Source organism: Ovis canadensis, chromosome 19 (genome assembly GCF_042477335.2).
Source record: "Ovis canadensis isolate MfBH-ARS-UI-01 breed Bighorn chromosome 19, ARS-UI_OviCan_v2, whole genome shotgun sequence".
NCBI lineage: Eukaryota > Metazoa > Chordata > Mammalia > Artiodactyla > Bovidae > Ovis > Ovis canadensis.
The window spans coordinates 74,237,179-74,263,672 of NC_091263.1; the positions used below are offsets into that span (position 1 = coordinate 74,237,179).

The 26,494-nt window shown below is 61.8% G+C and overlaps 1 protein-coding gene across 4 annotated transcripts in view; it reads left to right on the forward strand.

Moving 5' to 3' along the window:
* Nucleotides 1–26,494, forward strand: part of MGLL (monoglyceride lipase) — a 111,456-nt gene that overhangs the window by 34,207 nt on the left and 50,755 nt on the right. For all 4 annotated transcript variants that reach the window (XM_069562182.1, XM_069562181.1, XM_069562180.1 and 1 more), the window contains one exon: nt 23,952–24,058. In XM_069562182.1, coding sequence (XP_069418283.1) covers nt 23,952–24,058 — 107 coding nt within the window. The remainder of the gene's footprint in view (nt 1–23,951; nt 24,059–26,494) is intronic.

Sequence of the window (26,494 nt, forward strand, 5' to 3'; positions counted from 1 at the left end):
GTTCTTTCTGAGATAACACGCAGTTAGCAAACTCGATGCTTCGATTAATGTCACGTGAAAACCTTTGTGCCCATGTTGGAGGTGGGACCCTTGACCCGCTGGAGGACCGGGACCCTTAGGGAGGGGGCCTGGGGGTCAGCGCGCCCAGGCCCACCGGTTCTCAGCCCCGTCGGCAGCGGCCTCAGCGCTTGGCGTCTGTCTTCTTTCCGGGCCCCGACGGCGTGCTCGGGTGTGTGGAGGTGCTGGCGCCTGGGCTGGGCTTGTGTTGGGAGGGCTGCCCCTGGCGTGTCTGCAGGGGCAGCGTGTCAGGAGGCCTCTGGTTGGCAGCCCGTGCTGGGCCCCGTGGGCGTCTCTGTGTGCCTCTGGTCAGCTGCTCCCCCGCAGGGCAGGCAGCCGGCTGGGGCCCGCTGGCCTCGAGTGTCTGCTCCTGGCAGGCTCTTGGTCTGTTCTTCCCCACGTCCCCTGGGGCATCAGGGTGGCAGTGTTTCAAGGGCAATGAGAGAGCAACAACACGCTTTCCAAGTCTCTGCTTGGGTCAAGTTTGCAAGTGCTCCGTGGGCAGAGTGAGTCAGCTCAGAGGCGGTGGAGGCCCGTCCACGGAGCAAGGTCGGGGGAGGAGGTTTCGTGGTTATTTTTGACTCTGTCGCTGGGAAGGGACTTTTGTGCCGAGAGCTGGGACACCAGGGTTGGAATTTTGTTTCTGCCTCTGAGTGGCTCTAGATAAGATGGCATCTGGTAGACTTTCCAGCAGGTTCCCAGAGTTTGCGATTTTATATAACTCTGGGCCAGAGTTTGCATCTCACGCTGGCGACACAACCTGTGAGCTTCTCCAGGGCAGAGCTCAAGCTTCATATTATCCTGGCTTCCTCAGCTCTCGCCCTGGTAGAGTTTCATGTCCAGCACAAACCAAGAGATCCAAACATGTGTGCTGAATGAATGAGTGAACTTCCTATGTTTATAAGGTAAGACAGTTTGGCGGGGTGAGTCTCAAAAGTCCCTGCAGCATGGTTTTCTAGGAAAGGAACAGCATTTCCACCGAGTGTAGACCAGAGGGGCTTACTGTTTGTGCAGGAATCAGGGCACCTACCATTCGGAAACAGCAGTGACGGGAGTTAGCAACAGTAAGAAGAGAATATTCCCTACAGGCAGCCAGTCCCCTGGACTACTAGGTGGCTGCATCTTAACCATTTTAACTTTGAAGTAAAGTTTGGAAACACACCCGTGAGTGGGCCTGCAGGACAGCAGAGAGTGTTTTCTGTCTTCGGGCAGAAGTCAGCACGGGCGCCAGAATCCGGGCTGGGTCCGCTGCCTCTGACCGTGCAGGCGATGCGGCAGGTGTTAGCTGAGCTGCAGGTGTCCGCTCAGCACCAGGGCGGAAAGCGATGGGGGTCCTCCGAGCGGCCGGAGGACTCGGGGTCCGCTTGACCGCAGACCCCCAATCGCGTGAGCTCTCTCTGCGCTTCCTGTGCGTGCCGGGCCTCATTCTGGTTTGGAGACCCTGAGGTGGTTCAGCAGCCCCTCTGCCTTGGAAGACCACTCCCCTCACATGTCAGGGAGACAGCGCCAAGCACCGTGGCATTTGCTCATGAGGGTCATGCATTCTGAGGAGGTGGGGAGGGGGCGGTCCAGGGACAAGTTTAGGTGACTTTAAACCGACCCTTGGAGGTGTTGAAGGGGACTGGAGGAGCCGCTTCCACACGGGCATGGAGGCATGTTCTGAAAACAACAGGAAGTCTTTTTCGGCCCGACGTCTGCCGTGCACGGCGGGAGGTGCGTTTGGAAGGGCTGGTCCGGGAGCTGGGATCTGAATAGCCGTCATGTTAGTCTGCACAAAGCGCCACAGACTCGCTGGCTTAAACAGCAGAACGGTCCTTTGCCCCGGGACCCAGGAGCCGGCGGGTTGGCGTCTGGTGAGAGCAGCTCGCATGTCCAGTGTCGTCTCTGCTGTCTCCCTGCCAGCGGGGCGGACGCGCCACGGGACGCGTGTCCTGACTTTTCACAGAAGCTCGTGCTTCTCTGTGGTTTCGTGGCAGACGCCCCAGCTCGTCTGAAGTCGCTGTGGGCTCGGCCCTTGCCTTGGTGTCCTGTGGCTTAAGACCACCTCTGTCAGCAAGCCGCAGTGGCCGACTGGCCTGAGGCAGGTTCAGACGTGAGAGTGGGCAGTGCTGGGGGTGAAGTCTGCCCGTGCCCTGCAGACCCAGCAGGTGCCCGCCTTCCTTCCTAACTTTTGTCCCTGGGGTGCCACTCGTGGCTGCCTTTAATCAGGCGTGAATGTCCCCTTTCCCAGCGCTATTTGCAGGAGCTGCAAATAATGGTCTGTTATTAAAAGACTGTTGGAACAAGCGTCTTCTCGGCAAACGGTGCTGCAGCAGTTGGATGTGTGTGTGCTCAGTTGCTTCAGCCGTGGCCAGCTCTTTGCAACCCCGTGGACTGGAGCCCGCCAGGCTCCTCTGTCCACGGGGTTCTCCAGGCAAGAACACTGCAGTGTTGCTATGCCCTCCTCCAGGGGATCTTCCCGACCCAGGGGTCGAGCCTGGGTCTCTCACGCCTCCTGCACTGGCAGGCGGGCTCTTTACCACTAGCGCCACATGGGAGGCCCCGGCACAGCTGGGTATCTGCGTACAAGAGGATGGAGTTGGCCTCTTCCTCACACAGTGTACGAAAGTGAACTAAAGGACCTAGACGTGAAAGCAGCAACTGTGAAACTCTTAGAAGAGAACACAGGAGTGAGTCCACCACCTTGGATTTGACCGTCGTTCTCAGATGTGACCCCAAAAGGACAAGCAACAGGAGGAAAAAAATGACATAGTGGACTTCACCAGAATGAAAACCTTTTGTGCTTTAAAGTACACTTTGAAGAAAACGAAAAAACAGATCACAGAATGGGAGAAAAGGCTTGCAAAACATCTGTGTGATAAGGGAATTGTATCTGAGGCATGAGAAGAATGCTTGTAATTCAGTGATAGAAAGATAGCCTCCCTGAAAAAATGGGCAAGGGGCTTGAAGACCATTTCCCCAGAGAAGGGGTGCTTATGGCTAGTGAGCGTGTGAGAAGACGCTCAGCACCAGCTGTCATCGGGGAGACGAGCACACGTCAAAGCCACGATGAGGTGCCGCTTCCCAGCCACTCGGATGGCCGTGTGATAAGGACAGGCGATGAGCTGGTGGGGATGTGAAGTCTGGACCCTTGGGGCCTGCTGAGGGAATTTACAGTAGTGGAGCTGCTTTGGAAAACAGGCTGACAGTTACTCAAAGGTTAAACACTGTCACCTTATGACCCCGCAGTTCCATCCCTAGGTACGTGTCGAAAGCAACTGGGGACTAACAGGTCAGACTAGTATATTCAAAACACGTAAACAGGGGCCTACGTTGTGGCATCAGGAACTGTGGCCGATGTCTTCTAATCACCCACCGCGGAAAAGAGCCTGAAAAAGCACAGGCATCACTGAACCGCTCTGCTGTGCACCTGAAGCACTGTGGATGGATGACACTTCAGTTTTTTAAAACATTGAAGACGTGTCCACACACTTGTACACAAACACTCATGACAGTATTATTCCTAATGGTCAACATGTGGGAACGAGCCAGACGTCCGTACCTGGTGGATGGATGTCCACACAGGGGAATATTTGGCCGTGAAAAGGAAGGGAATGCGGGTGCGTTGATGAACCCGGAACAGTTATGCTGAGAGAAGGTGACGGGTTAATATGATTCCATTTTCATGAAGTGTCCAGCCTAGGCCAGTCTTCGGAGACAGAAGGCGCATTCACGGTGGCCGTGAGCTGGGGTGGAGGTTGGGACAGCTAAGAGTAGGGGTTTCTTTTCAGGGTGATGGAGATGGTCTAAAATTGATTATGAGGTTGGTTGTACTACTCTGTAAACATGTGAAAACCACTGAATTGTATACTTTAACAGAGCAGATTATATTATCTGTGAATTATATCCCGTGAAAGCTCTTACCAAAAAAACACAAGTACCTAAGAAAGCGAGTTACGCGGTGTCAGGCAGACATTTTTAATGATGTTTACCCAAAAGCCTGATGACCCAGAGTTACTCAGGGTATGTTGGCACAAGGGGGAAACAGCGTGAAACGGTGATCTCAGTCATATTAAAAAGACAGTCACGGGAAAGAGGTTGGAAACACGACTATAAAAACGGAATGCGTGTCCTCGAGCCTCGCGCCGCCTTCGGAAAGGCCCACGCTCAAGTCTCACACCTCGCTGGGTTCCTCCTGGGCTTCACCTGCTCGAGTCTCACAGCATCACATGGGGCTGACGTCACGCTTGCTGTTTCACTGATGGGGGAACTGGCCCCAGAGAGTCGGGTGCTGATGAACGCGCAGCCGGGGTCTGAACGCGCGTCTCTGTGCTCTAAAGGCACTGCTCTCTCCAGCACCCAGCTCTGCCCTGTAAACACGTACAGAGCTGTCCGAAGCGCCCGTCTGTGTGCACAGGTGCCTTGTAAACGCCCCGGACGGATGGGAAGACTGAGGCTCGGCAAGGGGCTCCGACCAGGGGCCTGGGTGGAGCGACAGGAGTGGAGAGAGCCCACGGTGCCCGGTCCCTCCCCTCCACCCACGTCCAGCTGCAGCGGCGGCTCTGACGACGTGCGCCTGGCTGGAGCTGCCTCATGGGGTCTCAGCAGAGCTCCGAGGCCTGAGCTCTGTCCCCGCAGAGCAGTGAGCCTGCCCCCTAAGCTCGTCTCTGTGCTCCTTCCCTCTCCTGCATTCTCAATAGATTCCCGATTGTTGATTGCCATCCGCTTGGCATTTCACCGCCCAGAAGGACTTGGAGCCATCTGCAGACTTGGAAAGTTCATGCTGTTCTCCTTCCAGGAAAAAAAAAAAAACAGACAGACTGTTACATAAGATGGATTCAAGCACATTCTTACAGGAAGGTTGGAGCCACTTGTCAGGCCGCAGGCCCCCTGCCCTCTCCCCCCGCCGTTGCGCGTCCAGGTGCAAAGTCACACGCTACTCTCAGAACCGGCTTCCTCGCAGAGCCGTTAAGAAGGATCCCAGTGTTGCCCCGACGTCCACGGGCAACTCCAGGCGCCCCTTCGGGCCTGAGGAGAGGTTCCTCCTGGAGAACGTGCAGGCCTTCCTCTCGGGGTGTGTGCTGGTCGCCCTGCTCTCTGTCCTCCCAGCAGGGAGGGGGTCATCTCCGGGGCAGGCACCCCCGTGCACCCTCCCCACCTTCCCCAGCATCCCTCCAGCGGTAGCCGTCTCTTCTGCAGCCTCCAGGCTCTCCCCTGCTCGCTCCGCTTGGGTCATTGAATTTTGCTGAAAATAAAATGTGCTGTCTTCCCACGAGCATGTCCATGGTACGACGCTGAGAAATGAAGGGAAAGTAGGGAGCTCGGACGACTGATGCCCCTCTGGACGGTCCTTGGTAACCTCGCAGACTGAGGAATTGGAAACAGCCGTGCGGATAGATGGTTAGTCCCCGGCTCTGCAAATGGGACAGAGGAGCTGGGACCATTCGCTCCCTCGCAGGGACAGGGTGGCTGGGGCAGGATCCGGAGGTCTGAGCCGAGTGAGAGGCGAAGGCCCACCCGCAAGGAGCCAGGCGGGCGAGGCAGTGAGGGACGGGTGAGGGGTGGCACAGGGCGTTGGCTAAACCTGCCGGCCCGGCTCTGAGCCGAGGTGACCTTGGCCTGGTCTGGACGGAAGCCTGATGTCCAGGGAGGAGGCGGCGTCCGCCCACCTGCCGTCCACACCCTCCTGCTCTCGGCCACTCTCTTGCTGGCCTCCCTGGCAACGGGGCTTCCTGTTATAAGAGCGCCTTACGTGTGTCTGCCTGCGTGAGCTTTTCTCTGGTTGCAGAGGCCGCTCCGTGGCTGCGGTCTGCAGGCTTCTCCGTGAAGAGCCTTCTCTTGCTGCCAACCGCCAGCTCCAGAGCACGAGGGCCCGTAGCTGGGTGCACGGGCTTATGCTCCGTGGCGTGAGGCATCTTCCTGGGTCGCGGATCAGACCCCCGTCTCCCCACTGGCAGCTGGGTTCCTTACCGCTGAGCCGCCAGGGAGGCCCACGCCGGGGCTTTCTGCCTCCTCATCCCCCAGGGCCGCTTGGAGGTTGGCCTCCTAACTGACCACCTCTTACGGGGGTCACCTCTGTGTGCGGCCTCGCTCCTCTGGGTGGTCTCCAGACGTCCGGTGGTGAGAGTGGGGCCCGGTGCCCCCCAGACTCCGGGGAGCCACACTCCAGTCCCGTGCAGGCCGCCTGTGTGCTGTCTGCCGCAGCGTCGACTTGAGAGTCCCGTCTTTGCTGTTCCCTTGGACTAGACCTTCTTTTTCATGGCACGTCCGTTTTGGGCGGGAAGTTTATTCTAACTTGGGGGCTGGAAAGCTAGCCTGAGATGCCCTCAGCAGACGGGGAGTATGGGGCACAGGAACACCCCCCGGCTGCGTCTCAGCTCCGGCTCCTCTCGGCCCAGAAACCAGAGCCGGCTTGTGCTGGGGAGCTGTTTCAGACAGACCGGCACCTCGCCGAGGCCTCCCTACCCACCCGGAGGACGCGATGGGGGGATTAGGCGACCCTGACGGCCCAGTGTCCATCACTTAACGCTGGGCCGCCAGCGTTGGGCCCGGGCGCCCGTCTGTGTGGGAGCCCGTGAGACGGGAGTGCTCGCCCTGTGATGCGCCGCACCGCGTGGTGAGTGCTGAGGTTTCTCCCGTCCCTTCCAGGGACCAATGGTCTGGCCTCTGCAGTGTGCACACGCCTGCGATCCCAAGTCCTCCCCGCTGCCCGCTGCCCGCTGCCCGCCGCTCGCCGCCCAACGAGAGCCCGCCGCCGCTCTGTCCTTTGCGGGACGGGACACCAGAGCCCTGCGCCCTGATGGCGCCTCTGCTGCTGTGTGTCCAGCTGAGGCCCTGGGAGGCGGGGCTTCCGGCAGGCGGTGGCCCGCTGCTGGGACCCAGAGCCCACGCGGGTCCTTCTCTGTGCAGAGAGGAGATCTGGGCTTGGGACGGAGCCCAGAGCTTTCCCGAGAGAAGCCGGTCGGTCACCCCAACCCCTGGCCTTGGTTCTCCACATCACAGCCCCTGGCGCAGCTGTGATGCTCGCCATTAAGGGACCATCCTGAACATCAGGCCGCGTGCTTCTGCGGGCAGGCCGTTAGAGATTTCCCTGAGGGCTGGTTCCAAACACTGATCCGGACGCCAGCCCCCTGAGGAGCCCTTCGGCGTCAGGACCTCTTCAGGGTGGCAGGCAGGCGGTGGCTGCAAGGAGACGCCGCTGAAGACATCGCATTGTTGGTGTCAGTGAAGGGCCGTGTTCTCCTGGCCGCTTATGGTACAGACTGCTTTGCCGTGGAACTAAACCGCTCCCCGAGGCCGCACCCCGAAAGTGTAGGAAATTCCTTTCAGGAAGGAGCTGTCTGACGTTGGAGGAGTGATAATTTCCGCGTGCGTTTCCAGCTTGGTTTATGGGAGGCAGGTATGCGCCTCTCATCCCTGGAGTTCTCGTGTGTTCTTCACGTCCAGCAGACCCTGGGGGCCTGGTCAAGCGTGGCCCGGGCCTCCAGACCCCTCTGCTCATCATATCTTGAGCACAAGCACTGCAGCGGCTCAGTGCCTCTGGCGGCATCTGGTGCTGTTTGCATTTGGGGTCTTCCCTGGTGGCTTAGATGGTAAAGCGTCCGCCTGCGATGCGGGAGACCCAGGTTCAGTCCCTGGGTCGGGAAGATGACCTGGAGAAGGAAAGAGCAACCCACTCCAGCACTCTTGCCTGGAAAATCCCATGGGCGGAGGAGCCTGGTGGGCTGCAGTCCATGGGGTGGCTGAGGGTCGGACACGACTGAGTGACTTCACTTTCACTTTTCACTTTCATGCACTGGAGAAGGCAATGGCAACCCACTCCAGTGTTCTTGCCTAGAGGATCCCAGGGACAGGGGAGCCTGGTGGGCTGCCGTCTATGGGGTCGCACAGAGTCGGACACGACTGAAGCGACTTAGCAGCAGCAGCAGCAGCAGCAGCAGCAGCAGCTAGTACTCTTGCCTGGAAAATCCCATGGGTGGAGGAGCCTGGCTGGCTGCAGTGCCCATGGTAGTGACGCCCTGCCCGACAGACGCTCTCTCTAAACAGCGCTTATTTGTCTGGCTGCCGCAGCGGCTCTGTGCTGCGTTGGGCGGTCCTCTCTCTGGCTGTGGCATTCGCGCTTACTCGCTCCGCCGCGTGTGGGATCTTAGGTCCCCAGCCAGGGATCGAACCCGCGTCCCCTGCAGTGTGAGGCCGGCTCAAGCGCTGGAGCACCGGGGAAGTGCCCTGACTGTCTCCTTCCGTTGTTGCTGCCGCTGCTTCCCAGCCTTGCTGAGACGTCGTCGGTGTGCGACACCGCATGAGCGTCACAAGGCGTGCAGCTTAACGAAATCACGTGGAGTCTGAGATGAGTATCACAGGAGCTCGTGTCTCATACAGATAAGGAAAGCGGGGGAGCTTTCTCCCCTTCTGATGGGAACTCTTAGGATCTGTGCTCTTCACAGCTCTCCAGCGGCGGTCACTATACGCCATGCCGGACATGGCGCCCCAGGACTTGACTTCTGCTCGGGAGTTTGAGTTCATGCCTCTTGGCCTTCTTCCACTCCCAGCCCCGTCCTTGGTAACCGCAAATCTGACGCCTTGTTTTAAGAGTGTCTTTCGTCTTGCTCTCCTCCTGAGTTTAGGGTCCGCGTCCGAGTGGCGCCGCGCGTTGCCCTCTCTGTCTGAGACTCACTCACGCGGCATAATGCCCTCAGGCACCCGTGTTGCTGCCAGTGGTAGCACCTCCCCACTTCTCGCGGCCGAGTCCTCGTCCGCCGCACGTGCACACCGCGCCTTGATCCCTGTATCTGTGGGTGGACACTTCGGTCGCTTCTGTAACGTGGCGACTGTCAACAGTGCTGCGGTGAACAGGGGGGCGGTGCAGATATCTCGGGAATAGAGTCTTTTCATCTCCTTTGGACACGTTCTCAGAAGTGAAAGTGCGGATCCCGAGGCAGCTTCAGTTCTAACCTTCTCAGGAGCCTCCATGCTGCTCTCCACAGTGGCAGCAGCGGTGTAGAAAGGCCCCCTCTCGCCACGGCCTCGCCAGCGTCTGCTGCTTGTGGGCTCCTTGGTGGCCGCCCTGCGTGAGGCGGCGCCTCGGGGTGGCTTTGATGTGCCTTTCCCTGGCGGCTCGTGGCGCTGGCCATCTTTTCACGTGCCTGTTGCCCATTTCCGTGCCTTCTTTGGCGAATCCTGACCCCATCCTCCCCCTGTGTCTAGAGGGCCTGGAGCGGCAGGAAGCAATTCCTCGCTGGGGGGGCGGTGGCACGGCATCCCTTGCCCCCCTGCCCTGACCGTCCTCTCCAGGGCGCTTCACACGGCCTGGCGTGTATTCACGTACTGATTATTCTGGCCCCGGCCGGGGCCGCGGGGCTCCACCAGGGTAGGGACTTTGTCTAATTCAGGCGTGTGCTCAGAGCCTGAGCCAGACCCCGAGCTCGCCAGCCTCTGTCACTGACGGGACCGGTGGCCGAGAGAGGGGTGAGCTCCGGGCTGGGGCAGGCGGCCCTGCGGCAGGCGTGCGCCACGCCGTGCGGCCAGTGGGCCCAGAGCAGCCTCGCAGGAGAGATGCGTCTGTGCCTGTGTGTCTCTCTGCATGTAGACGGATAAAGGGTGGGGGATAGATGGATGCGTGCATGCGAGCTCACTCCTGTCTGACTCTTTGTGGCCCCGTGGACTGCAGCCCACAGGCTCCTCTGTCCATGGGATTCTCCAGGCCGGAATACTGGAGTGGGTTGCCATGCCCGCCTCCAGGGGATCTTCCCAACCCCGGGACGGAACCTGAGCCTTCAGCAGGCGGATTCTCTACCACTGAGCCACCTGGGAAGGCCAGATAAATAGATATAATAGGATGAGCAGCGTTTTCCTTTTTCTTTTTTGAGAAAGCAGGTGCTCTTAGAAACTCGCTGGAGCCTTGCAGCGTCCGACCTCAGCGCTGCAGGTCTCGCCGCCCTGCTTGTTAGGAGCTCGCCTTAGCGTGGACGTGAGGGCAGAAACATCAGCTGTGGCAGAAAGACAGTGGTGAACCACACGGGACTCACCTAGCATCTGCTTCCTGCTGCAAAGGATGACCGACGGGGCCCGGCTGGGTCATGCGGCAGGAGGGCCCCCCACCACCAGCTTTGTGGGGCGCGCTCTGTGTCGGCCTCACAGCTGGCCCTGTATCGTTCCCAGGAAAGGGAACGGGCTTCAGCAGCTGGCCCACGGCACAGTTAAGGAACCACAGAGGTGGGTCTGCACCCACACCCTCTGGCCCCTGCCTGGGTGACGGGCTCGTCCGTGAGGGTCCACGGTCGTTACGGTCCAGCCTGAGCTTTGTGGATGAGAAACCCCGCAGCGTGGTGCTCACGTGAGACGTATGTCTGGGTCTGTCTCCATCACCTGTCCAGGGGTCCACACGGTCAGGCGGGGGCCCAGCCCCTTCTGCCTTGTTGTTCCCCACCCCAAGGGCTGGTCCAGTGACCACAGCCAGGTCCTTGGTGTCCGCGCTCCAGGGCGTGGGAGGGGGGAAGAGAGAGCCAGCGCGAGGCGGGTGTTGCGGAGGCCACACACAGCGGTTGTGTCCGTGCCTGCGGGCCCGTGGCCACGCCTCGTTGTGGGACGCGGGCTCTGTGGCCTCCGCCTGGCGGCCGTGTGTGCAGGTGAAGCTCCCGGGAGCGGAGGTGAGCCTGGGGCCGAGCAGGGAAGTGCTGTCTGCCTGTCACTATGCTGTGATCGCTTGTCCATTTCACAGCGACTGTTAACCTGTCTGGGGGCTGCCAAGAAGCCCGGTGACGTGGCTGGGAGAGGCGCTGTTGGCTGTGAAGCGGGGACGAGCCCAGGGGGCCGGGCCACAGTTGCTCATGCCCGCTGCTCCCATACGTTTGCCCCACTGCCCCCAAGACAGGGCGTGAGGCAGGGAGCTGCAGAGAGGGTGGGTGGGCTCACCGTGGGCGGGGCTGGAGCCAGGAGCGGGAGCTGGGCCCCGCGACCCTGGCGGGAGGGGCAGGACTCCAGTTCGAGGCTGCTGGGGACCAGGTCTCCTTCTGCCTCTTCTGATGGCGAGTGTGGCCTCAGCCCTTCCCAGCTTGGTTTAGTCATCTGTACGTTACGGGGCTCCTGGGCAGGGCCCGCTGGGGTAGCAGGTCCGGTGTGGGGTGATGGATGCTCCCAGCTGTGTCTCGCATCCCTCCAGCCGCTTCGGGCCCTGGACCCTGACGGTTTGTTCTGTGTGTTGGATGGTCCGAGCTGGGCCTGCCTGCCCCCCACACTCGTGGGAACTCTGCTGCCCCTCGTCCTGAGTCTTGTTACCTGTGACCCTGAGCTGCCTCCCTGCTCCCTGGCTCAGCTGGGTCATCCAGGGTCTCGGCCTCCCTGACCATCTGCACCCTCCTGAGACCTCCGTGGCCGGATCGCTCTGTGGGAGCCTGAGCGCAGAGCCTCAGGACAGGCAGGGGTGCGGAGCGCGCGCCGGACGGCCTCGCAGGGAGGGAGGGGCCCCCGGAGGTGCGGGGCTGAGAGCGAGTCAGCTGCCCGAGCATCGAGCATCGCGGGGACGACTCTTGGCGTCGGCAGGATGGGAAGCTGCACAGATTGGAGTGGGAGGGGCTGGGGGCAGGGTGTGGAGCCGAGAGGCTGCTATGATCCTTGGGTCTGGGGTAGCGGGGGCTGGGGGCGGCAGCAGAAGCCTGCAGGGGACGCACGTGAGTGGTGTGGGGGCTCTGTGTCCAGAAGCTTCAGGCAGGGCCGCAGTGGTGGGCCCAGGGCTGCCCGCGACACGGCTGGAGGCTCAGAGCCGGCAAGGAGCCCTGCCTGTCTTCTCATGGACAGCCTCACGTCCCACCCGAAACCAGAGTGCCGTCTGCCGGGAGGAGTTTGCGGTTTTCCTGCAAACCCCGTGAACCCACCAACCCGCTGAGCAGCCTGGTGTCTGCTGGGCGAGATTCTGGGTGATGGAGGCTGGGAGGTGTCACTTAACTGCCTGAAAAGCAAAGCAGCAGCTTTTCCCAGCCCAGCGTGACCAGGGCCTGTCACACAACCACGCCCGGAGACGGAGGAGCCCAGGAGGAAGGGTGACTGATGCTGGCTGGGGTTCGGTGTGGCCGGGGCGCCACCGGAGGGGCAGGAGCCCCCGGACAGACGGGAGGTGGGTGCGGTTGAGGTGCACAAGCGTGGCCCCGAAGGCTCGTGGTGGGCGAGGCCGCCGCCCTGCTGATGACCAGGAGAAGGGGAATAAAGGCCACAGTGAGGTTCCCTCTCCCGGCTGTTCAGATGGCGGGTCTGAAGGCTACGCGGGCAGAGGAGGGCTGAGCGCTGTCAGTGAGAGGGTAAACCAGTCCTGCCTGGTGGAGCTGACGGTCCTCACCCGCGGGCGGTGACTCTGCCACCAGACAGGGACCCCCTGGCCCGTAAGCGCCAGGAGCCTCACACGACAGCTGCCAGGGCAGGACTCGCCGTGTCCCCCGGTGGAGCCCGTCCAGACGTCTGTCCGCAGGGGACTCTGTGCCGTGTTGGTGAACACTGCCACACGCAGCCACGTGGGTGAAGCCCCACAGCTCCAAAGCCAAAGAAACGACCCAGAAAGACTGTGAGGATGGGTCTGTTTGATACGAGTTTGGACGTACTCGGAACAGACTGGCGTTTACGCGGCACCCACGTGGCTAAGTGCCGAAGACCAGGAGCCAAGGTGCTCGCGGCAGTGAGAGCAGGGCGCCCTGGGGCTGGAGGCATGCGCTCCCGCCCAGCACCCCGTCTGCATGCCCACCCTGCCGTGGCTGCCCACCGACCCAGGGCGGCCCACGGCGAGGGGCCGCACTGACCTCGGCACGCCCCGCGCTGAGACTGGGGTCGGCGGAGGACCAGGCTGGGAGCTCTCGGGAGGCTCTCCTGGGCATGTGTTGCTGTTCCCGCTCAGGCGCGTCCAACTCTTTGCGACCCCATGAACTGCAGCACGCCAGGCCTCCCCGTCCGTCACCATCTCCCAGAGTTCACTCAGACTCACGTCCATCGAGTCAGTGATGGCATCCAACCACCTCATCCTCTGTCGTCCCCTTCTCCTCCTGCCCCCAATCTTTCCCAGCATCAGGGTCTTTAAATGAGTCAGCTCTTCACATGAGGTGGCCAAAGCATTGGAGTTTCAGCTTCAGCATCAGTCCTTCCAATGAACACCCAGGACTGATCTCCTTTAGGATGGACTGGTTGGATCTCCTTGCAGTCCAAGGGACTCTCAAGAGTCTTCTCCAACACCACAGTTCAAAAGCATCCATTCTTCGGTGCTCAGCTTTCTTTGTGGTCCAACTCTCACATCCATACATGACCACAGGAAAAACCATAGCCTTGACCAGACGGACCTTTGTCGGCAAAGTAGTGTCTCTGCTTTTCAATATGCTGTCTAGGTTGATCATAGCTGTTCTTCAAGGAGCAAGCGTCTTTTAATTTCATGGCTGCAGTCACCATCTGCAGTGATTTTGGAGCCCCAAACTAAAGCCTGTCCCTGTTTCCGTTTTCCCTCCTGCTTGCCAGGAAGCGCGAGGGCCTTCTCTCTGTGTCGTCGTCACTGTCAGGTTGCTCTGCAGGCTGGCGCGTTTCCGGATGCCGGCGGCATTCGGCATGTGTGCGATCCTAGGCGTGTGAGTGAGGAGTGAAGACGGTCGCGGTGAAAAGGACGGCGCGGGTCTCCTTCCTTCTGCCCTGGCTCTGCTCTCAGAGGGCTTCCGGCTCAGAGAATGGCCGTGCGCTGAGCCAGACCAGATCGAGGCTCGGGAGGCCGGGGGGCAGGTCCACTGTGGGCCGAGGCAGTCCCGTGCGCCGGGGACGCTTGTCTTTGCCTGCAGACGTCACGGCCGTGGGCTGGGGAAGAGCCTCGACCCTGCTCCGAGGGGCCCAGTCTTCCTGGGGATGGCTACATGGGGTGGGGGCAGCGGGGAGCCAGCCAGCAGAAGCCGGCAGAGACCCAGGAGCGCAGTGCACCGGCCGGCCCAGCCCCTCTGCTTGCAGCTGGTTGCTGCTGAACTGCTTTTGCGCGTTTGTATAGAAACACACCTTCGCTGTGGCCTGTGGTTTCCTTGTGGATGGCTTGCAACACCCCTGCGCAGGGAGGCCTGTGCTGCGTGGGGCTCAGGGCTGGTAGACCAGGCGTCCCGTGACACCTCCCTGCCGGGGCCCCATGGGCCTCTGTGTGTGGCCATCTTGAGGGCTGTGTGGCAGCTTGCCTTTGGTGGCCCAGGAGTCAAGGAGGCCTGTGCTCAGACTGGAGCTGCCATGTCCCTGTGGCGTCCACGTCCCCCACCTGCTGGACGCCCAGAGGGCGTGAGGCCATGCGTGGTTTCTCCTTGAAGCTCGCTGGTGAAGGGCCAGCTGTGGTCCCGAGTGCCTGAGCCTCGATGCCCCACATGCAGGTGACCTTGTCCTGGGGCGGGGGGTAGAGCTGGGGATGGAAGCGGATCAGAACCAGCCTTTTCTGACCCGCTGCCACAGAGCTCGGGTGGAAGCGGATCAGAACCAGCCTCTTCTAGCCTGCCGCCCAGCGTGGATGCAGTGTGAGCCCGCAGTGTGGGGCTGGGAAGGCTCAGGCCTCCTGGGCTGGCGGCGTCTGCTCTGCGTGCAGCAGGCGTGTCCCCTGCGCCGTTTCTGGGGCGCCTCCCGGTGCGGGGGTTCTGCTCGGGTGTTCTGTCCGCCCACCCACAGCAGCTCCGAAGTAGGCGGTGCTGGCTCGCTCCTACCGTGGGAAACTCTTCCTGGAAAGAGGTCAGTGAAGAAGGGCCTCAGATGAAACATTAGGCGTGGTTACAGTTATAAAGTGTGATTACAGTTGTAAGCTGTAGTTATAAGTTCATAATTAAAGTATAAGTAATAACAAACTGAATTTAATGTCTATGGAGAGGGAAAGCATGGAAGGAAATACCGTGTCCCTGACAGTAGCCCTGGGTGGAGGGGTTCACGTGGGTCTTATTTTTCCTGATGCCTGCTGTGTTTTCCCGAATGAGCCGTGTCCCTCTTTCAGGCTCTCGTGGGTGAGGTGTGGGCCTGAGTGCTTCCCGAGTCATCCCGGTGGCGGTTGGTGGCCTGCTTTGTCACCTCATAAATTCAGGAGCCTTAGCTACCGTCCCCCCAGGGGTCCTGGTGGCCCCGGGGGCAGTTCTGTGCCCACCACTGTAGGATCCGGGCAGACCCTCAGTCACCTCTCAGTCCCTCAAACCAGATGCATCTGACCTTCAAAAGGACGAGCGTGAGGTGAAAATCGCCAGAAATTCAAGAGTTCTAGCAGCCCCGCCGAAGGACATGGTTCTGAGGACTCAAGAAAACATCTTATTAGGAGACAGTTTTGCTGCAAGAACTTTAGAAACTTTCCGATAACTTCAACAGGATTTCAGAAGACTTATCTATAGAATGTTCTGTAAAGTAAGAACAGGCCCTTACAAGAAGGGAGGGTCCCTGAGATCCAGAGCCTAGCGACCTAGCGGCACAGTGCAGAGCCTGGCACACAGGCTCTCAAGGCGTGCCAACCTTTGAAGTTTTTAGACAGAATTATATTTGTGTTTGGCCTCCCTGGTGGCTCAGAGGGTAAAGAGTCTGACTGCAATATGGGAGACCTGGGTTCAATCCCTGTGTCGGGAAGATCCCCTGGAGGAGGGCACGGCAACCTGCTGCAGTGTTCTCGCCTGGAGACTCCCATGGACAGAGGAGCCTGGAGGGCTACAGTCCACGGGGTCGCAAAGAGTCGGACGGGACTGAGCGACCGACACTTCACTCACTCCGCGTTTGTGTCGTAACCTGCACACACAGCCCTGGTTTCTCTGATATCTCAGTGCTGTTGGCTTGTGAAGAGTTAGCTCAGCGGGCTTTTGAAACCATCCATGTTGTGCAAGTCTGCCAGGCCAGGCCTTCCCCTTCCGGTGGACACACGGGTTGCAGGCACAGACGCGTAGGGGCCGGGGCAGACCCCGGCCGAGGTGCAGCTGTGGGAGCGCCTGTGGTTAGCCTGCTGGAGCCAGGGGGGGTGAAAGTGCATTCCTGGCGCAGGGGGCCCTGGTTGCCTGTGTAAAAACCCAGATACACAGACCCGAAGGCGAGGCAGTGTCTGGGCTCATCCTTCCCAGCGCACGCACCTTGGCGTGTTCTCAGCTGACTTGATCTGCCCAGTCCTGATGCAGGCTTCCTGGGGACAGAAAGCCACACGCCATGGGCCAGGCACTTGGAGAACACAGTCGCTTACTTCTCACGATACCACCGTGAGGCCGGATGGGTCTTCCTCTTTTACCCCTGCCTACCTGAATGGCACCCCACTCCAGTACTCTTGCCTGGAAAATCCCATGGATGAAAGAGCCTGGTGGGCTGCAGTCCATGGGGTCGCTAAGAGTCGGGCACGACTGAGCGACTTCACTTTCACTTTTCACTTTAATGCATTGGAGAAGGAAATGGCAACCCACTCCAGTGTTCTTGCCTGGAGAATCCCAGGGACGGGGGAGCCTGGTGGGCTGCCGTCTATGGGGTCGGACATGACTGAAGCGACTTAGCAGCAGTAGCACCTGAGTCCAGGAGTGACTTCCTCAGATGCCAGAGGTGGGGTCTGAGCCCAGGGAGAACCGACTTTTAAAGCTCGCCCCTTTTTGGTGACTTTTTTTGTGCCCCTTTCCATCAAGTCTTAAGATGTTTGTGGGCCGTCGCGTGTTGTCAAGGTGAATGAATGGGTTGTTTCATTCAAGTGCCTTAAAGCCAGATCCACGGTTCTCGGTCTCCTTAGAGACAGAGGCGTGGGCTTGGACCCACACGTGGCCCCGGGCACGATGCCTGAGAAAGGTGGGGGACCTTCCTCCCTCCCGTGGGGATGAAGCATCAGCGACGGGAGCTGCTTGCAGAATTTCTGGGCAAGGGAGGCAGACGGTCCGGCCTCGGAGTTCACAGGTGGGATGAGTGGCCCCAGGGTGTCCGGGAGTCGGTGGCCAAGGAGCTTTTTGAGCAGGACGAGGCGCCCTCGCTCAGCAGATCGGAGGCAGCTCAGGGATGGGGGTGCGGATGTGGCCGCCTGCCGCTGTGTGGGGTGATTGGCGTGGACGTGAGCCGTGGCGTCACGGGGGGCGCTGCAGGGTGTGAACCAGGCAGGCGGGCCAGGCGGCTGTGTGTGGGGATGAACCTGGAACGGGTCTGCCCTTGTAGATGCCGCGCGAGCAGGCTCCTGACGAGGGCCGCAGAGCATGGGGCGTGGGGGAGCCCAGGGGTCTCTGCTCAGCCGTCCTCTGTTTCGGGGCGCCTCTCAGCTTCGGGTGGGGACGTGCGCCTCGCTGAGAGGAGGCGGGAGAGGGCCTCCGGGGGCCCGGCAGCCACGCCCTCAGCGGGCAGTCTGGGGGAGCCGGCCACGCTGTGCAGCGGTGAAGGGAAGAGCGGGCAGCCGCGAGCGCCAGGGCCTCGCCCGGCTGGGTCCCAGTGGAGCAGGAGGCCGTGTCCTCATCCTCACGGGGGCCCCCAGGGCGGGTGGGCAGTGGGACCTGGAGCGGGAGGAGGTGGCCAGGCTCCGAGAGCCGGGTCGTGCAGGAAGGAGGCGGGCCGGCCAGGCGTCCCCTGGGGGTGGCCCTCCCCGCTAGGGACGTGGGGCAGCACCCCGGGCCGTTCATGGGACTGCCCCTGCCCCCCCCGGCCGACTGCGTTGGAAAGCCCAGTGGCCACTGCAAGGCAGAGGCGCTCGGGCGGAGCTCTCGGGGTAGTGGACTCAGAGCCGACCTCTGCGGGGGACCTCAGGCTCCAGCTGCCGCCCGGAGGGCCTCCAGGACGCTGCCTGGCCGCCCCCCGGGGCATGGCCATGCGGGCTGTCTCCCCCTTACCACGGGGCCCCACACGGCCCAGAGCGCAGGGTTCACGACCTTGAGCTGCTCCGGGCGACCCCCAGGAGCGCGGGTTGCACACTCTGGGCCCACGCTGGCTGTGCCCACCTCCAGGCCTCTGTGCGCGCCGGCACGGTTGGGCCGGGATCTGGGCCACAGCGAGTTCCAGCTGCCAGCGCTGCCTGTTATGTAACGGCTCGCTGCCCCCAGCGTCCCTCTGGGTTATTTTCCATAAATTCTCTCAATCAGGCCTCACGAGGCCCAGGAGATGGGCAGTTATCGGTCTGTTTTACAAATGAGAGGTCTATTTCGAGCTCCCTCTGAGATTTTTAGGCCCCTCACCAGCTCTCTTCTATTCCCGTCCCGTCGCACACTGCTGGTGCCTCGGGAGCCCCGCCAGGGAGGGCCGGGCCGGTCCCCGGCTCTGGGAGGTGGCCAGGCGCTGGGTTTGTGTCCTGCCCGGCCCTGCGCACTCCACTTTCCTTACTGGAGGGCCCCAGCCACCCTCGCGGTCCCACTTTCAGGTCTGATGACAGACGGGGAGGGAGGGCATGGATTTTTTTTTAAGTCAGGCAATTCCGCAAGTTAGGAGCGGGGTGGATGCAGACGATACTGTGACCAGCTGGTTTCCTGAGGGGGAGGCCCTGGAAATAAGTGAGCGCAGCTCCCCAGGAGGCAGGCGGACCCTGTCCCCCCACCACCCGCACCGGAGGACCCTACAGGGGTCAGTGGGGCTGGCGTCCACGATAGCTGCCGCCTTCTGGGTCTGCAGACACCCCCGCCCCGGGAGCTGCTCCTGGTGGCCCCTCCCACCAAACATGTCATCCTTGGTCTTCCTGACTTTTTCCTGATGACATGAGTGCTCAGATTTCCTGTGATGAGGCGGGGGTGGCCAGGAAAAGGTGAGCGGGAGGGGCTGGCGTTGGCTCCCTTGGCCGGGCCTCGCCGAGTGTCTCACGTCCGCCCCCTCGTTCTCCCGACGGCCGCGTGCCTCCCCCGCGGGTGTGCAGACGGAGGTGGGAGCAGGTCCCGGCTGAGGCCAGAGGCCTGCCGGTGATGTGGGGGTAGACACCCTGCCCCCCGGCCCTGGTCTGTGTCTCAGAAGCAGGCGGACCACCCTTCCAGGGGTCCCTGGGCAGTGTGGGCCCAGGAGGGGCTCACCGTCCAGTGTGTGACGGTCAGCAGAGCAGGTGGTAGGAGCCGCAGGCCACCTGCGACGGTTTGCACGTCAGTTCTCTCGTTTCATCCCCAAACCCTGTCAAGGGGGCACAGTGGCCCATTTCACAGGTGGAGAAACTGAGGCCCACAGAGCTGCAGGGACCTGGCAGTGGAGAAACTGAGGCCCACAGAGCTGCAGGGACCTGGCAGAGGCTGACACCCCTGTGCCGCCGAAAAAGCAGGGCCTCCTGGGACAGGGACAGGCAAGACACACCTGTCTCCGTGTTTCCCTCGTGATGCCTCTGCGTTCGGTGGTTTTAGGACTGTCCCCATTTTACAGGTGAGAAAGCCGAGACCCAGCGAGGTCTGTCCCTCAGAGTGTGAATAAAGACTGAAGAGAATCAGCTGGTCGGGTGGAGGGGAGTCTGCTCTGTCAGACCTGGGCGCAGAGGTGGCTTGTGACTCTGAGTGTGCATGTCGAGGGCGGCATATGCTTCCCTGGGAGCTGCCCCTCCTCCCCGGGGCTGCGTGCCAGGCCGGCCATCTGCTCTGGAGCCGGGCCTCCCCCTCCGACAGTCACCTTCTCCCGGAACAACCGGCTCCCAGCGGGCTGCAGCCGGAGAAGAAGCGTCAGGAAACGGACCTGCCAGCCCCTCCCGCAGCCCGCTTGGCGGCTTGTCTGCGTGAACAGCCCTGCTGGGCTTTCTGCAGCCGCTCCTCCTGGGAGCGTGCGGGCCAGGGAAGGAGGGGACGCCTGGCTCCCCTGGGCTCCTGCTGAGGGTCTGGCCGCCGGGGCTCCTGGGCAGACCCTGTCCCCTGCCTCCGTGCTCTGTTACTGCAGCCGCTGGGGCTTCAGGAGGTCAGACCAGGTCACTGCCCGGCTGGCCCCTCCTCTGAGTGGACCACCCCCACTTCTCAGGACTGGCCCCCCTTCTTCCTGGCCCAGGGTGGGCAGGGCCCCGCGCAGGATGGCTCTCCTCCTCGCTGCGCGAGTCTCCTCAGCCCGCCTCCCCGTCTGCTCCCTGCAATCCCGCCCCGTGGTCCGCACCCTGTTCCCGGTGCCTCTCCTAACCCGCATTCTCTGCCGGGCCTGTCTCCTCCGTGGACGGCTGGCTCTGCGAGGGCAGGGCGGGGCTGGGTGTCCCTCTCCCGCCCCTCGCGTCGGCATTTCTGGATGCTCCCAGCGGAAGGACGGCCGTGCCCGCGCCCTGGGAGTGTCCAGCGGCCTTGCCCAGGTGTCGACCCTGGCGATGCCGACTCTGCTGCGTTGTCCCGGACTCATCTTTGCTCTGCGTCCTCAGCTTCCCAGCTTCGCTGGTGTTTGCTTACCGGCCCTCTTGGGTGCTGTTCCCAGAGCCGAAATGGTGTCTCATGAAACCCTAGGCCAGCAGGGCTGCGGGCGGGCAGCAGGCAGGGGGGAATGTTCCAGGGGGCTGGCGGTGTGCCCTTTTCCCAGAGGACACAGGCTTAGCAGCACGCCACCGTCCGTGTATCTCAGCACTGAGAAGGGGAGCCCTCAGCTGAGGAGGGAGGGGATGAGGACATGATCACGGGGCAGCAGCAGCTTCGTTGTGATGCAGCGGAAAGAGCAGAGGGCTCTGTGGCTTGGGTCCAGGGAACAGTAAATGTGGGCGCCCTCGGGGGAGCTGATGCATCACGATGGGGGTTCAGGCAAGAGCTGGATCCAGGAACCAAGGACAGCCCCCCACACACACGGCAGCAGCAGCTCGGATCCAGACAAGGCCAGTGCAGGGCACGTGTCTGCAGAGAAGCCCTACCTGGGCCGGGGGGAGGTGGGCCTGCGGGTGTGTCCACCTGTGGGGAGAGGGCTGCAGAGCGTGTGCTTCCCGCGGTGGACGGGCGCGTGGGCCTGCTTGTTTCTGAAAGGGTGGCGACAGCGTGTGCCGGAAGCTTCCACGTCAGCCCAGAGGAGCCTGTGGCTTCCCCGGCACGTGCCCCCGCCTCTGAGCAGCACACAGAGAGTTGGCTGCAAGTCTCCCCGCCCAAAGGGCAGCCTTCCCGCCCCTGGGATCCCACACGGCTTCTGAGCAGCATCGCTCCCGATGGAGGCACCTCTCCACCTTGGCTGCCCGGCGGGACCTCTGGGCCCTCTGCGACCGTCAACCACCCGTTAGCCAGAGGTGCGTCCGGGGTGGGACGCCGCCGGGCTCGGTGGAAAGCTCCTCGGGTGACTCCCGGGGTGGAGAGCCGCTGGATGAGATGTCCCTCCAGCCTAAGAGCGGTGTCTTCCACACCCCAGCTTCGGGTGGGCTCTCTCAGCAGGCCATTCCAGGCAGCGATGCTGAGCGCCACTCCCGGGGACGTGAACTGAGCCCCTGAGGGGCTCGTGTGTCCCGTGGGCCCTGACCGCAGGGAGAGGCTGGCTGTGGCGTGACCCGGCTTGTCCACTGGCATTAACTGTGGGCTGAATTAATCCAGCCGCTGCCGCGCTCCCCAGGGACTGCAAAGTGCTTCATCTGCTCCTTCTGGGAGCGCAGCCCCTGGTGCAGCTGGAGGTGACGGCTGTTCCGAGTTTCCGGCACACGCCAGGGGAGCTGAGACAGCCCTGCCCGCAGATCCGGGGGTCGGGGGGCAGGTAAATCGGCCCAGGCCGCTGTCTGATAAAGTGGGGGGGCTGGGCCTTGTGTGCTGCGGTGAAGAGGGTGGAAAATGTCTCCCGTATTTTAGGAGAAGGGTGGGGAGGACAGATGACAAAGTCAAATGAGGTCAGCCCCGCTGCTTCGTGCGCTGCTCAGAGCATTCCATCCACACCCTGGCAGATGGGAGCTACAGAGAGCGCGCAGGAGCTGGCTCACCCGCCACACGCATACGCGCCGGTTGCTGCAGAGCGCCGCCAGGCTGGCACAGCCCTGGGTTCTGCTGGCAACATGATGGGCAAAGCTCCTGGCCTCTCGCGCTGACCTCAGAGGGGAGGAGAGAGACAGGAACCAAGCCCGCAAGTGAACAGCAAAGCAGTGACGAACTGTGGAGTACAGCGAGGGCCCGGTGCAAACTGTGGTGTGCCTGGAGGGCCCGGTGCAAACTGTGGAGTGCCTGGAGGGCCCGGTGCAAACTGTGAAGTGTGGCGAGGGCCCGGTGCAAACTGTGGTGTGCGGCGAGGGCCCGGTGCAAACTGTGGAGTGCCTGGAGGGCCCGGTGCAAACTGTGGTGTGTGGCGAGGGCCCGGTGCAAACTGAAGTGCGGTGGGGGCCCAGAGCAGGTCAGAAAGGCCCAAGGGAGGGAGGCCAGTGCAGGGAGGTCTGCCGTGAGACCCCCGCACGAGGAGCAGCCGGGGAGATCTGGGAGAGAGTGCTCCGGGGAGACGGGACCAAGGGCCCTGAGCCGGATGAGCTGGTGCTGCTGAGGAGACTGGAAGCCCCTCGTGAGGTTGGGTGGGGAGCAGGGAGGTGCCGGAGGTCTGGAGAGACAGAGGGACAGGATGGCTTGTCCTCTAAGCCCCTGAGGCCCGCTGAGACCTGAGGGCCGGGGGAGGGGGATGCTCTGATCTGCATTTTACCAGTGGCTTCCCTGGTTTTCAGTCTGGGCTGTGAGGAAGGTTAATTTTGTAGGATAACAGGATCTGAAACCCTCTGTGTGTGCTTAGCGGAGGGCGGCACATGGGGCGCTCAGCGAGGCGGCAGCTGCCGTCCCCGCCTCCTTCCCTCACCCCTCCCCCCGCCCCTCCTGCTTCATCTCACCACTCCCCTCCCCCATGCCCCTCCCCCCGCCCCTCCTCCCTTCCCACTCTCCATCCCCTCCTCCTCCCTTCCTACCTCCCCTCTCCTTTCCCACCGTCCCCCTCCCCCTCCTCCCCTCCCCCTCCTCCCCTCCCCCTCCTCCCCTCCCCCTCCTCCCCTCCCCCTTCTCCCCTTCTCCCCTCCCCCTTCTCCCCTTCTCCCCTCCCCCTTCTCCCCTCCCCCTCCTCCCCTCCCCCTTCTCCCCTTCTCCCCTCCCCCTTCTCCCCTCCCCCTTCTCCCCTTCTCCCCTCCCCCTTCTCCCCTCCCCCTTCTCCCCTTCTCCCCTCCCCCTTCTCCCCTCCCCCTTCTCCCCTTCTCCCCTCCCCCTTCTCCCCTTCTCCCCTCCCCCTTCTCCCCTCCCCCTTCTCCCCTTCTCCCCTCCCCCTTCTCCCCTCCCCCTTCTCCCCTCCCCCTTCTCCCCTCCCCCTTCTCCCCTCCCCCTTCTCCCCTCCCCCTTCTCCCCTCCCCCTTCTCCCCTCCCTCTCCCCTTCTCTCTCTGGCTCCTGTGCCTCGCCTGCAGGGGAGTCTAGTTGCACCGTCCAGCATCTGAACGCCCTCCTGTAACCCCCTCCCCACACTGGGTGAGTCTGGGGCCCCGCCTGTGTCCCCGGATGGGCTCACCACGCCGCAGGCTTTCGGGGGGACCGGGTGCCCAGCCAGGCTCTGCTGCCAGTCCTGTGGCTTGCTCTGCACAGGTTTGGGTGCGGGAAGCCTCACACCTTCCTCCGTCCTTGATTCACTCGAGCCCCGTCTGCAGCGTGCCCAGCGCAGCTCGGAACTGTGCCAGGCGCAGAGAAGCAGAGGCTCCGTGTGTCCTCAGCGAGGCTGCGGGGGGGGGGAGGGTGTGTGCGCGCAGGATGAAGCGAGGCGCATGACCCTGGGTGGGGGGTGTGTCTGCGTCCAAGTGACAGGCCGCCCCGTGTCCCCACAGCTCAGCCAGCGCGGCCCGGGAGCTGTGGCTTCAGGGCCCAAATGGCAGCCGTAGGCCTGGCCCCCGGCCCCCCCGCCCCCGCTCCTTCTACGCGGCTCTCCTCTCTGGGGTCACCTGCCCTCTAGGGCGGCTCGCCTGGGCCCGGAGGCCTGGCTGGGGCCTCCCGGCCACTCACTACGGCCCTGACCTCGGTGCCCCGCTTGCCTCCGACCCAGGCGGCGCCCTCAGCGGCGCTGCCAGCCAGGAGCCCGGGACCCCGCGGCGGCCTCCGTGCTTCAGCCTCCCTAACGGCCGTCTCTCGTCCCGCAGGGCGCTGGTGTTCGTGTCCCACGGGGCCGGCGAGCACTGCGGCCGCTACGAGGAGCTGGCGCAGATGCTGGTGGGGCTGGGCCTGCTGGTCTTCGCCCACGACCACGGTGAGTACCGGCCCGCTCCGGGCCCCCCGTCCGCCTCGCCCCACCCTGCTCCCTCCCCGGGCATCCCGCTCTGCTTCCCGCCCTGACACGGGCGAAAGGCGTTCTCCGTGGGCTGCTTCTAAGTGAAAAACAGTTCTGTAAGCAAAAAAAAGTGTCTGGCCCGCAGTTTCTGTTACGGCCGGGACTGAATGCAGGCTGATTGGAAGTCTCCACTGAAAACCCCCAGAGTCGGGATCCGTTTGTACGCGAGCTCGTCCCAGGCCACGTCACCCTCTCTCACGTCCATTAAGCGCCCCCCGTGAAAAACCGGCCCTGGTTTCCCCTCGAGGGACTGCGGACGATGCTGACTCAGTGCAAGCTGGTTCCCAGCCCGCGGAGACCTCCAGGCGTGTCCAGGGCACTTCAGACCGGGGCGACAGTCAGGGCCTCGAGGGCCGTGCGGGCCCGAGAACCCCCCGACACGGGGCTCGTTCACTCGCACGCCTGCGCACGCACACGCCCGCAGGCCAAGCCTGTAGCTCCTCCTCAGTGTGAAGTCCGCAGCAGCCACCAAAGCGCAGCGTCTGCTGCCTGAGTCTGCGGCTCTCGCTGGGCGGGCGGTGTTCTCCGTGTCTGGGATGGCCCCCAGCCGAGATCTTTCTCTGCCTGAAAGTGAAGCTGGAAGAGTTCTCGTGACAGAACGTGGTGATTTCTGCGCTGCTGCAAGGCGGAAATCCATCACTGTCGCCCAGATGCAGAAACCGTGCTTGTGTTCCGTCCGGTATGGAAATGATGAGCTGCAGAGGGGGTGGGGGGCAGTGCCGGGCCTGGGGGGTCCTGGTGCCGGGGGACGCTTCGGGCGCTCTGTGTATAGGAACTGCAGCTGGGCTTGTGGTCCAGTCATGTCTGGCTCTTTGCGACCCCATGGACCACAGCACGCCAGGCCTCCCTGTCCATCACCAACTCCCGGAGCGTGCTCAAACTCGTGTCCATCGAGTCAGTGATGCCATCCAACCATCGCATCCTCTGTCGTCCCCTTCGCCTCCTGCCTTCAATCTTTCCCAGCATCTCGGTCTTTTTCAGTGAGTCAGCTCTTCCCGTCAGGTGGCCAAAGGATTGGAGTTTCAGCTTCAGCATCACTCCTTTCAGTGAATACTCAGGACCAGTTTCCTTTAGGATGGACTGGTTGGCTCTCCTTTTGAGTTGCGGTGCTGGAGAAGACTCTTGAGAGTCCCTTGGACTGTGACTTGGTTGCCAAGAGCCCTTTTCCAGCCAGATACACGCAAGGGCCCTGGTCCTTCTAACTGAGAATATTGACCGAGGCCTTGCTCACCGTGGGCTTCACGTTCCCTCGTGCTCTGCAGACGTTCCCAGTGATCTTTGTGGCCCATCTGAGAGGGAACATTCGAGGACTAGCCTGAGTTTCGCAGCGGGATGCCACGCTGCCGTTATTTACTCCGGTGCTCCCCACATTGTGAGGCCCGTGGTGGGGATGACTTACTTTCTATCACCTTCGTCTCCGGTAACATTTGTTACAAGGAGCTGACAACACGGGGGCGTTCTGAAAGCAAAGAGTGTTTGTATCAGACAAACACAAGACAGCTCCAGCGGAATTTCGAGATAATCTGGTTTGTCCTGGCATCAACCACCCTCTTGTCAGCTGCCCCGGCCAGATCCGTGGGAGCGGGTAACTGCGTCATGCCTTGTTTGTGTGTGTGACCGTGGAACACTGAGAAACAATTGGAAGAGTTTTTTTTTTAAGAGTAAAGAGAGAAAAGAAACAACCCCCCCTTTGAAGCTGAGGCCTGACTCTCGCTGACTTCCAAATATAGCTTGACCATGCAGGCTGGCGCTCACTTTGCTTGACTGATTGAGCGGTTTCTTGCAGTGACTCACGGGCCGTCTTGCTGGGGTCCAGCCCCGGTGGATCCAGGGAATTCGAAGGGTGGACAGCGTTGGCGAGGAAAGACTTATTTGTTTATTGATATAAGATTAGATTAAGAAACAACAGTGTAGTAGGAGAATCAAGTGGAGGAAGAGGGCTGAATAGCTTGGATTACTCGGAAGACCAATGCAATTCCAGACAAGGAATCTGCACCATCTGCGTTGGGCCACCGGCGCCCGCTTGAATATCTAAGGGTGCCTCGCCTTAGGCTCCCTGTCGAGCGGGTCTTAACAGCCAGGGCAAGTAAGTAGGCATGGCGAGCCTCCGCGCCCCAGGTGGAGATTCAGCCTGAAATTAGAGTAAAGAGCAGAGAGAGGGAAAGGGAGAGAAGAAAGAGACATGGGGGAAACCAGTCCAGCGACTGGCTCCGGCCCCTGTTGTTCAGAAGGCCTTTTATACTTTTGATAAAACATGGAGATCAATGGGTAACACAAAGTTATGCAGCGTTAGCAGCCCAGACTCTTATCAAAACCAGGCTTTTCTCTCTGCATACCTAATTGTATACACAAGTC